This window comes from Camelina sativa, chromosome 7 (assembly GCF_000633955.1).
Source record: "Camelina sativa cultivar DH55 chromosome 7, Cs, whole genome shotgun sequence".
Lineage (NCBI taxonomy): Eukaryota > Viridiplantae > Streptophyta > Magnoliopsida > Brassicales > Brassicaceae > Camelina > Camelina sativa.
The window spans coordinates 24,036,789-24,048,756 of record NC_025691.1 but is presented as its reverse complement, the minus strand read 5'-3'; the positions used below and the strand labels follow the sequence as shown (position 1 = coordinate 24,048,756).

The 11,968-nt window shown below is 35.2% G+C and overlaps 1 protein-coding gene and 2 pseudogenes across 3 annotated transcripts; all 3 read left to right on the top strand.

The window, feature by feature from the left end:
• On the top strand, positions 221 to 2,962 carry LOC104702280 (bifunctional nuclease 1). Of its 3 annotated transcripts, none has more exons than XM_010418115.2 (11): positions 221 to 430; positions 742 to 1,047; positions 1,170 to 1,340; positions 1,441 to 1,490; positions 1,582 to 1,638; positions 1,733 to 1,798; positions 1,902 to 1,976; positions 2,067 to 2,185; positions 2,302 to 2,393; positions 2,560 to 2,626; positions 2,717 to 2,962. In XM_010418115.2, the coding sequence occupies exons 2-10, from the start codon at positions 750 to 752 to the stop codon at positions 2,619 to 2,621; spliced, it is 990 nt and encodes a 329-aa protein (XP_010416417.1). In that variant the 5' UTR covers positions 221 to 430; positions 742 to 749; the 3' UTR covers positions 2,622 to 2,626; positions 2,717 to 2,962. The 3 variants fall into 3 exon arrangements, with proteins under 3 accessions (XP_010416417.1, XP_010416415.1, XP_010416416.1); XM_010418113.2 differs by having other exon boundaries at positions 2,705 to 2,962; XM_010418114.2 differs by having other exon boundaries at positions 239 to 430; positions 746 to 1,047; positions 2,705 to 2,962.
• Positions 4,622 to 5,514, top strand: LOC109125666 (annotated as a pseudogene).
• On the top strand, positions 10,506 to 11,667 carry LOC104702279 (annotated as a pseudogene).

Genomic DNA, 11,968 nt, shown 5'->3' with positions numbered 1-11,968 from the left:
ATTGACTAAACATAAATAAGAATTACCAGATTACATTTTTAATCAAAAATTTAGTATTAATAAGGATGTTTTTGTTTTGGTAAACATCGCTAAATTTATTTAAAAAGTTGGTCCATAAATAAAATACGAAAAGGTTAGGCGACGAAATGAAACATCAAAATTTGGGGGAAAGGGGTAAAATCGACAATTAAAACAAAAACTGAGTCGATAAAGGTAACGGAGATTCTCTCACTCCTTTGATCTCTCAAGTGAAGAATCATCTCTCTCTCTTCTTCTTTCTTCTTTCTTCTTCCGATTGATCCTCTCTTCTCATTCGGAACTCTTCGATCCTCTTCTTGAATCGATCCGTTCAGAGATCTTCTTCACTAATCTCTCTCTCGTGCGAGTGTTTATACCATTCACGATCATCTGATCTTATCCGTTTCCACTTGTAAGTGATTCAGAAAACTATTTATGATCTTCCTATTTTATTTGATCAATCATCATCAATATGTGTGTTTTTGGGGATATCTATGGTTAAATTCGATGAATAAGTGATCTACATGATAAACTCTTTCCATTGTATATAGAGATCATTGATTGATTTGACTTTTTTTTTTTTTTCGGTAGTTTGTTTTGGAATCTATTGTATGGATCAATGATCTGCTATCCAGTTTTTAGAATTTTCAGATTAGAGATTTGGTAATGTTTTTGATACTCTAAAATCTCCTGTGTTTGATTTGATGATTGTGTGTATTGAAGGAAGGAAGATGAGGTCGCTTCAAGCACCAGTTGTATGCCCTACGATTCGTCCAAGACAAGTTAGTGGTGCATGTGCTTCACTTGTCAACTACACTGGTTTGAAACCGAGAAGACAATTCTGGGGTAATCATCCGAACAAAGGTGTCAAGTCTCATCAGGTTACCACAACAACAATCACTCTTAGATTCTGCAACAGGAGTACTATTAAGTGTGTTTTCAGCTCTCACTCTGATGGTACTGGAAGCACCGCTGAGAATTTTAATGAACACGATGAAGATTATGTTAAATCTAGTGTTGTGGAAGCTGGTAAGCTAGTTCGTGCAATTATTTTCTTTGTCTGGTTTGATTGAATTTGAGTTCCACCTTATTATATTAACTTTGTCTGATTATTTTCTTTGTCTGTTTTTTTTTTTTTTTTAATGTTTTAGTTGAAGTAAGGAGTGGAGCAGATGGTTTCATGGTTAAGATGAGGGATGGTAGGCAACTACGATGTGTTCATAACAATCCTCAAGGAGGGCATTTACCAGATTATGCTCCACACCCTGCTATTGTTTTGAAAATGGAAGATGGAACTGGTCTTCTCCTCCCCATTATCGTCTGTATGTGTAGTAGCTTAGCTTTAATGATCTCAAAAGTGTTGATATTTTATCTCACTCTCAGAATGTTTTCAGTTTCTTATTTCGTTTTGTTTTATTGCAGTGGAGATGCCAACTGTATTACTCATGGCAGCAATGACCAATGTCCAAATTGTATGCTTTTATCCCTCCTTGTCTTTTTTTGTTTTTTGGTTCAGTAAAGAGTGATTGAAGAGAGGTTTTATGGTTTTTTTACTTGTTACAGGCAAGACCTACCATGTATCAAGTGGTGAAGGAAATGGTGGACAAAATGGGTTACGAAGTATGTCATATGGTTTCAGTTTGTCCTCATTTATGTATTTTTCCTCTTCTCGTGAACATGTTTTTTCATGAAAAATGTCACAACTTTTCTACAGGTTAGACTTGTTAGAGTCACCAAAAGAGTTCACGAGGCGTACTTTGCCCAGTTGTACCTTTCAAAGGTTTGTAACTGGTTTCCTTAATACAACTTCCATCAAGTCTAAGGAACTCAATTGTCTTGTTTCCTCTACTAATTAAGGCTGCTTTTTTGGGACTACATTGCAGGTGGGTAATGCCTCGGACTGTATCAGCTTCGACCTTCGGCCTTCAGATGCAATTAATATAGCAGTTAGATGCAAGGTAAGACATTACTATGTTTATTTTATAATTTGCCATCTGAGCTAAATATAAATACGTCTTCATTGATATATCGTGTTGATCCATCTATAGGTACCTATCCAAGTGAACAAGTACCTTGCATATAGTGATGGAATGAGAGTCATTGAGTCAGGAAAGCTATCAACACCGGCACCTGCTTCAGATGGTTTACTATTTATTGAACAAGACCGGTAAATCTTCAGACATCTAATGATTAATAAAGATCAATCTAACCTGATCACATCTTTTTGCTGTGGATTTTAGTGTCACAACTCGCAACTTAAAACTCCGTTTCAACTTTGTGCAGACCAAATGGTCAAGCTTGTCTTGATACGAAAGAGTTTAATATTTTGAGAAACATGATGCAAGCTGTTGATGAAGAGCGATATGATGAAGCCGGTAAGCTTATTGTCTCCATGTCCACAATGTACATACATCCATGGTTGCATATAGTGTTATACTGGTCTGATTGGTGGCTGTAGCTCAGCATTGAGTCGAATCTGATTTATGTATCAGCAAATAGTGTTATACTGATCAATTACATTGTTGGTTCTATGATTTGCAGCTGAGTGGAGAGACAAGCTTGGCCAGTTTCGGGCCAAACGTAACCTGAAGAAATACACATAAGAGAGGTAAGGAGAAATAAACGAAAATTCATACTGAATGACCAAAATTTTGTTTCTCGAATCTTATGTTTCTCCTTGTGGCAGCTCGATCAACAGTTATTGGCTGTGTACATAACAAGAAGAAAGTCATTGGTCGGAATCAAAGTGGAGGAAGGAAGAAGCCTGAAGTGTCGTCTCTGTATGATGGGAGATCGAAGAATGCTTCTGCACTTCACCCATTTCCCAAGAAGAAAAGAAAAATGTATAATGTATGTAGTGTGATGTGTACATATAACTTGTTAATCTATGCAAATTAAGCTCGCTCTAATTAATCAGAAGTCTACTCTTGTGTTCGGCGTTGTTTGTTTTCGTGCTTCTTTCTTCCTTTTAGTTTTTATTTTTCTTCTCAATATATAATATAAAATATATTATTTTCTTGCTACTTGCGGTTGTATCAATCTTATAAGCAAGTTAGTATTATTAGTTTATTTATGTTAATGGATTTTGTTGAAGTGACACATGGTTAACAAAAGTTTGGAAGAAAAAGACAATCTAGATGACATTGCCGACATATCTGCAGTGTCTGTTTTGTTTGTTAGTCAATGTCTCTAGAACATATCTTGATATATTTTCTTACATCAGAACTCACTCAATGTTTCATTATGATATTTTCAAGTAAAATACCTATATCGAAGACATGTTTTTTTTCTTCCCCAAAACCATTTTAACAATTAACAATATGCGTGGTAATAAATTGGTTTTGGTTGAGCTAAATTGTGTAATTTAACTAGTTTACAATTCTTAATCGATTGACTTTTAGGTGAATCGATAATGATTGGAAATTCACATTATGGTACTATTGAAATAGCTTTTGCTATGCGTTTCTTTTGTTTTAGATTTCTTTTTATTTAAAATTTTAAACAAAATTCAATAAATTGTCAATTGAAACATGGAAAAAAAATTAAATAGAAAAAAACGAAAATCCATATCCATACAAATAAAATATCTCGCAACATACGTTTCATAGGACAAATTAGTGTGACAAGCACTTGTCAAAAGTGGGCTCCCAAAATATAGAAAAAATATATTTATAATAAATTCATAATCAATGTTTTATTGAAAAAGCAAAAAAAAAATAGAACAAAAAATATAAGAAATAAAGGAATTTGTATATTTTAAATATAAAATATTCAAAACAGAAAATCATGTATTATCACAGATGAAAAGTGGTTTTCAATAGTACATAAACAACTCATATATGAACAAACACCAAAACAATTATAGCAAAATCATGTAATATTAGATATCAAATTTTCAACCAGCTCAATAAATTTTAAAGACGATGAGAAAACACCAACTCGCTAAACTTATACAATTTTAGATTCTGAATATGTTTAGGTCATCAGGTGACATACTATGTATCATAGTTAGTAAACAATTCTCTCGTTATAATACATTTCAAAATAGTTTATTGTTAACGAATTTATATAACTAACAAAAAAATTAGAACGGTAATTGGCACGCGCGGAAAATCATCTAATTAATTTTTTTTCCAGAAAATAGAAATAGTTAATCAGGATTTAAAATAAAATAGAACAGAGCAAAGCAAAGAAAATATAGCAAATTCATGTAATATTGGATCACAAAATTTCAATCAGCTCAATAAATCTTTAAGCAAAAAAAACACCAACTCATTAAACTTATACAATTTCAGCTTTGTGAATATGTTAGGTAAGCTACTTTGATCTAATAGACATAGAGTTTGTTAACCATCATATGAAAGTTTCGACAAATTTTCTCTCTCTAAATTTTATCTGCCTTCTCTCTAAGCTTTCTAAGCTTTTGTAAGACTTTCTCAAGAATTATCAATGTCATCCCTTTGATAGGGCTTTAAGAACATCTCTCTCAAAAAGAGACTTGCCTCTAATTGAGTAGAGCTTCCATCCGAAGATTTCTCCTTTTTCTGTCGGCTTTGCGTTTCTCATCTCTCTCTCTATCTATAGTGGCTGTTCTGGATCTCAATTCTTCTTGTTCACATAACCAGAAGATTTGCTGAGTTAGTTCATCTGTTGCTTCTCATAGATCTGGTCTTGGTGCTATGGTTTCTTCTAAAGGTTCAGAAATGGATCTAGATAAAGCAATTTATGAGATGTCATTAGATGACAAACCTCTAGTTCTTTCTGATCAAGCAAAATTCTGTTCTATGGAAAAGAATCACTGTAGTATAATGGGCAGATTCTTAAATCCCAGTAATCAGAGGATGTCTAATTGGATTTTAGAGATGCCCAGAATTTGGCGAATTCAGAATAGAGTCCGTGGTGTGGCTTTATCTCAGGAAAAATTTCCGTTTTTTTTTTCAAATCAGAAGATGATTTAGAGGATATCTTAAAAGCATGAGTCTGGACACAAGATGATTGGTGTGTCGTAATGGAAAGGTGGAGCGTAAAACCTACGGCTGATCATCTGATGTTTCTTCCAGTATGGATTCGTCTGAGAAATATTCCAGTTAATTACTACACAAAGGAGACGATTCAGGAAATAGCGGAGTGTGCTGGTAAAGTGTTACAGGTACTTTTTGATTCTGAAAAATCTCAAGCTCAAGATTATCTTCGAGTTAGAGTTCTAATGGATGTCAGAAAGCCTCTAAGAAATTCAAAAGAAGTTCAACTCCCGTCTGGAGAACTAGTTTTAATAACCTTTGATTATGAAAGGATCCAAAAAAGATTTTTCCAGTGTCAACGGTTGACACATGAAAAGACTTTGTGTCCTTTTAATTACTCAGCAGAGGTGAAAGAACTCCATCCACATCAAAGAGCTTTGATAAGCAGAAAGGGTTGCTTATACACGAATCAGATCATGATGCTTCTCAACAAGCTCCTCCTAAACTGCTAGCTGATACTTTAAAAGAATCTTCATTTCAGAATCAGTTAGTCTCATTGAAGAAAAGGAATGATGATGTCTTCTCAGGATTTTCAGATGTTTCCTTCTCCACGAGTGTTAACTCTGGTGTTTTTGATGCTAGTTCATCAAGAATAAGTGTGAAACAGAAAAACCCTCAAAAAAGAAAATCTCCTTGCATAAAAAAAGACAAAGCAAAAACGGATATGGGAAGCAGCTGGATAAAGTTGTTAAGAGAAAAGCTCCGATGTCTAGAAATATGTCATACAAATGCCTAAAGTTGGACCAAAACACGGTGGTTCCAGAGGAACCGCTGATGTATGAGTAAGGCATATTGAGTTGGAATTATCAAGGTTTGAGGAATCTTTGGACAATTCGACATCTTAAAGAAATAAGAAAATATCACTTCCCAGATATAATATTCCTCATGGAAACTCAGAATTTTGACGATTTTGTTTTAAAAATCTTTAGGGAGCTTGGTTATGATAAAGTTCATACAGTGCAACCAGAAGGTAACAGTGGAGGATTAGCTATCTTTTGGAAAGACCAACTGGATATTGAATTTTTTTTTGTCGACAAGAACCTGCTTGATTTACAGATATCTTCAGGTAAAAAAAGCTGGTTTGTTTCTTGTGTTTATGGAAATTCAGCTTCATATCTTAGACCTCTGTTATGGGAAAGAATGAGTGAGCTTGGTGTTGATAGAAAAGACGCTTGGTGTATGATAGGCGATTTCAACGATAACCTTTCTAATAAGAATAAGTTAGGTGGTCCGCTTAGACCCTTATCATCTTTTAGAGCTTTTAAAAAGATGATAAGCTTATGTGATATGCAAGAAGTTGGCAAGTCTAGAAACAGTTTTACTTGGACAGGAACGAGAAATCATCAGTGGATTCAATGCAAGCTTGATAGATGTTTTGGAAATTCAGCTTGGTTTTCAATGTTCCCTAATTCACATCAATGGTTTCTTGAGAAACTAGGTTCAGATCATCGTCCAGTTTTGATGAAATTCATCAATGATCAAGAGCTAGTACGGAAACAATTCTGTTTTGATAAAAGAATGGCAAATAATCCTTCTCTGATGAAGGTTATTCAAAACTCCTGGAATACTGAAAGGTCAGACGTCAAACATTCTTCCATGTTTAGTATTGCAGAGTGTAGAAAAGCTATGAGTAAGTGGAAAAGATCAGCTGATTGTAATACTAAAGAAAGAATTCAGAGGTTGAGAAAAGAGTTAGATGATCAGGTTAGTCACAAATACCCCTGCTGGCAAAGAGTTGATGATATAAAAGATCAGTTAAGAATTGCTTTTTATGAAGAAGAAATTTATTGGAGGCAAAAGAGCTCAGAGAAATGGTCACTAGATGGTGATAAAAATACTCAATTTTTTCACGCATCGGTTAAATCCAAGCAAATTGGAAACTCCTTGAAGTTCTTATTAGATGAGACTGGAGTAGAGCGATATTTAAACAAAGAAAAAGGATGGATTGCTTCTTCTTTTTTTACAAAGCTATTTAGAACTTCGTCTCCAATCAATCTGAGTTCTTATTTGGAGGGGTTTCAGCCTCGAGTCACAACAGCAATGAATCAAGATCTACTCAAGGATGTAACTGAGCAGGATATTTACAATGCAGTTTTCTCTATTAATAGTGAAAAGACTCCGGGTCCTGATGGTTTTACAGGACTTTTCTTTCAGAAATATTGGTCAGTGGTGAAAGATCAAGTTATAAAGGAGATTCTGGGATTCTTTAACACAGGAATCCTTCCTAAAGGCTGGAATCATACTCATCTTTGCTTAATACCAACGATTCTAAATCCCCAGAAGATGACAGAAGTAAGACCAATAAGTTTGTGTTCGGTTTTATACAAAATAATCTCCAAAATTATTTCAAGCAGATTGAAGTTGCACCTTCCAGACATCGTCTCTCCAACACAATCTACGTATGTGGCTGAAAGGTTAGTCGCTGACAACATTTTAGTTGCTCATGAAATAATGCACAGTTTAAGAACTAATGATCAGATTTCCAGAGAGTTCATGGCTTTCAAAACTGACATGTCCAAAGCCTATGATAGAGTAGAATGGACTTTTTTGGAGGAAATTCTTATAGCTTTAGGTTTTGATAAGAAGTGGATAGCTTGGATCATGGGCTGTGTTACAACTGTAACTTATTCAGTGTTGATTAATGGACAATCACATGGATTCATTAAACCTGAAAGAGGCATTAGACAAGGAGATCCTCTATCTCCTCTTTTTTTTGTTCAATGTATGGAGGCTCTGATTCATCTTCTAGATCAAGCACAAAAAATTGGAAAAGTTACAGGCATTCAATTCAATAACACAGGTCCTTCAGTGAATCACCTTCTTTTTGCTGATGATACCCTTCTAATGTGCAAAGCTAATAAAGAGGAGCGTGATGAGATTATGTTGTGTTTATCTAAGTATGAGAGAATATCAGGTCAGATGATAAAATTAGATAAATCAGCAATTACTTTTAGAGTGAATGTGAAAACAGAGATTAAGAATTGGGTTAAGATGAAATCAAGTATATTGATGGAGGGTGGATCGGGGAAATATCTTGGCTTATCGGAATGTCTAAGTGGTTCAAAGCAGCAGTTGTTTGGGTTTATTAAAGACAAACTTTTAGCCAAAATGAATGGATGGTATGCGAAAATCCTTTCACAAGGCGGCAAAGAAATTCTGTTAAATTCTATAGCAATGGCTCTCCCAGTTTATGCTATGACATGTTTTAAGATGCCTGTTAGTCTTTGTAAAAATCTGACAAGCGTGATGATGAACTTTCGGTGGAATAATCTTCAGAATACAAAGAAAATTCATTGGTTAAGATGGCAGAAATTATCTATACCTAAGAAGCAGGGAGGAATTGGTTTCAAAGATCTTCAATGTTTTATTCAGGCTTTGTTAGCTAAACAAGCATGGAGATTACTTAATGACAAGACCAGTCTCTTCTCGCAAATCTTTAAAAGCAAGTATTTTTCCAACACAAATTTTCTTAATGCCACTTACGGAACTCGACCTTCTTATGCTTGGAGAAGCATTCTCTATGGCAGAGAATTGTTAAATGAAGGTTTAAAGAGTGTCATTGGCAATGGTAAGAAAACTAGTGTATGGATCTGCGATGGGAAATCTAGAAGAGCTTTAAGTCTGCATTCCTTAGTGAATATTGACATGAAAGTTTCTCATCTTATAGATCCTTTCACCAGAAATTGGAAATGGCCTAGACTGAAAGAGTTGTTCCCTGAAGAAGAGATAAAAATCATTTCCAGACAAAGACCATTGATATCTCAAGAAGACTCAGTTTGTTGGGCAAAAACAAATAGTGGTAGATACTCTGTGAAGTCGGGTTATGATCTAAGCAGTCGAAAAGTTCATCATAACCTCTACAAGGATGCTGAAGCAGAACCTTCGTTAAGTCCACTGTTCGAATCTCTTTGGAAGATGAAAAATGTCCCAAAAATTAAAGTTTTTATGTGGAAAGCTTTGAGAGGAGCTCTTGCAGTTGAAGACAGGCTCAAGACCAGAAACATCCATGAAAAGAATGACTGTCAATTATGTGAAGAAGAAATTGAAACTGTCAATCATATTCTATTTCAGTGTCCATTAGCAAGACAAGTATGTGCCTTATCCAATGTGCCATATCCAGTAAAAGGTTTTGGTGACTCAATCTATGCCAACATGAATCATTTGATTCAAATATCGCAAGTGAAAGCTATTTTGCAGGATATAAGATTTGTCAACCCTTGGATTTTGTGGATTCTGTGGAAAAATAGAAACAAGATGTTATTTGAAGGAGAAGGAGCTTAGGCAAATAAAATAGTGGAAAAGGCGTTTGACGATGCTCACGCATGGTGGATTGCTCAAAACAATGAAACTCAAAAGGAACAAAATAAGTCTCAACAAGCTATTTGGACCCCTCCTCTGATCGGAGACCTTAATGCAACATTGGATTTGCTTGGTCTAGGAAAAAAGCCTCATCAGGTGCATCATGGGTGGTCAGAGATTCAAATGGAAAGGTCTTAATTCATAGCCGAAGATCGTATACCCAGGTACATTCTCTTACTGAAGCTAAGTTAAAAAGTTGGACATGGGCTTTGGACAGCATGAATAAGCATCATCTGCAGAGAGTTACTTTTAGAGCATCCTCTTTTGAGATCATTCAAGCTCTCCATAAACCGAAAGATTGGCCAGCTATGATAGGTCACATTGCAGAGTTGTTAAGCTTTACAATCGACAAATCTAATTGGTTTATGGTAATGGAACCTCCAAGCTGTAACAAAGGAGCGTTTGAAATAGCGAATAGTGTAATAAAAGGATTACGTTTACAATCCTATGTTGCTACTGGGCATCCTAAGTGGCTATCCGAGTTATTTGCTAAAGAGTATGTGAAACAAACGGAGGCTGGGTATAGACAAGATTGCATCACAAGCAAGGTTTGACCTGGAGTTGAAGTAGAAGGTTACAATGTTTTCCTCCTTGACCTTCTAAGTCCATTCAGATTCGGTTCTGACAAAAAAGTAACTTCAAAAAGAGGAATGGTATCTCCAACTCAAATTTACCTAAGGTGAAAGGTTTGTCTTGTGTCCTCTTGTCTGGCAGTTTGCATGAAGAGGTTCTTTTTTATTATATTATCCTTAGTTTTCTCTTTGATAAGATTGAGTCTTTGTTGACTGTTATTTTATCAATGTGAAAATTTCTACGTTATCTTTGGTTTTTAACCTTTTCTTCTTTTAACTTCTTATATCTTTATTCTACTATTTCTATAAATCTTTTTTATATCGTAGATATTAGCAAACCTTCCTCTTAAGTATCCTCTTAACTCTTTTCTTCTATCTCTTATCGTAGATATTAGCAAACCTTCATCTTAAGTATCCTCTTAACTCTTTTCTTCTATCTCTTTTACTTATATACCCTTCTAGTTAACCTTTTTACCCATTCCTTCCTTTCTCTCTGGTTTTTACCTGAAATTTCTCTTCCTTTTTCCTTTTAAATACCTTTTCATGGCTGACGAGATGTGGAATGAAATTCAAAACTTGGTTTTGGGACGTGATGATCCAGAAATACTCATCCCTCATTCTGCATACGCAGCAACGATATCTCGCAACAGGTTAAGTCTAATAGCTAGAGCACTGAATCCAAGTGTTCAGAATCCTCAGACGGTGATATCTTCTTTACCAAGGTCATGGGGTCTTGCTTCACAAGTTCATGGAAGAGTACTGGATGGTACTTTTATTTAGTTTCTTTTTGAATCAGAAGTCGATCTTATCTCAGTGCAGAGAAGAGAACCATGGGTTTTCAATGATTGGTTTGTTGCTTTCCAAAGATGGGAGGACTTTCCAAACTTAGATTTTCTGACTACTATCGATCTCTGGGTTCAAATTTGTGGTATCCCTCTACCATATGTATCTAATGAGACAGTGCAGCTTATAGCGGAAAGACTTGGAGAAATAGTGACAATGGACTTTCATGAAGCAACAACTACTCAGATAGCTTGTATCAGAGTCAGAATAAGGTTTGGAATTACTGATTGTCTACGTTTCTTTCGAAGAATCAGGTTTAGATCTGGAGAAACAGCAATGATACGCTTTCAGTATGAGCGTCTTAGAAGAATCTGTAGTAACTGTTACAGAATGACTCACCATAGGATTCAGTGTCCGTTCCTTCAGCGTATCCCGACTAATAGAGTTAACCATGCAATTCCAGAAAGACTTGATCAGAATAGAGTTGTTGAGAATGATATGTTAAACATGGATGATATCAATTCACAATCTCAGATATCAGATAGATCATTTCCAACACCAAATTCTCAACCTCCAAGAGTGGATACTCCTCCACTTAATCCAGAGGAAATAGCGGCTGCTTCTCCTTACTTTCCAGATTTCAAAGCTGAAAATGTTCAGCTCTTTGCAGTACCAATACCAAAATGGGCGTCAAGTCTCAGAATACAATCCTCAAACAGCTCTAATGTAACTCCATCCACTGATCGTGAAAGCACTTCAAAAGTTTTTAAAAATGCAGGAATTGGAGAAGCATCCAAATTTGAAGTAAGAGAGTCATCCAAACATCCAAGAACTGAGATAGCAAAAGATAGAGAAAGAAAACTAAAACAAAAAGTTCAAGAATACAAAGGTGGAGGAATTTAGATACCTCCAAAAAAGAGATAATATTACTCTACAATCACTGTCAAGGTTTTTTGGGAACTTGTAGTATCTTCAAAGCAGGAATAATGGAAAGTTTACTTTTTGGTTCGCATTTTTTGGATCCTGCTTATCTACAACAGATGGAAGATGAAGGAATGGTTGCAGATCAGTGTACTGATCTCTGTTTCATCTTTTTAGTTTAATCGGTTTGTTTATTGGTCTATAATTAACTGTAGTAGAAAAAATCGCTGGCTACTTTGAGTTATGCAACAATGAGATTATCTTTCTTCATGTGATAATCCAACCTTGTAATAG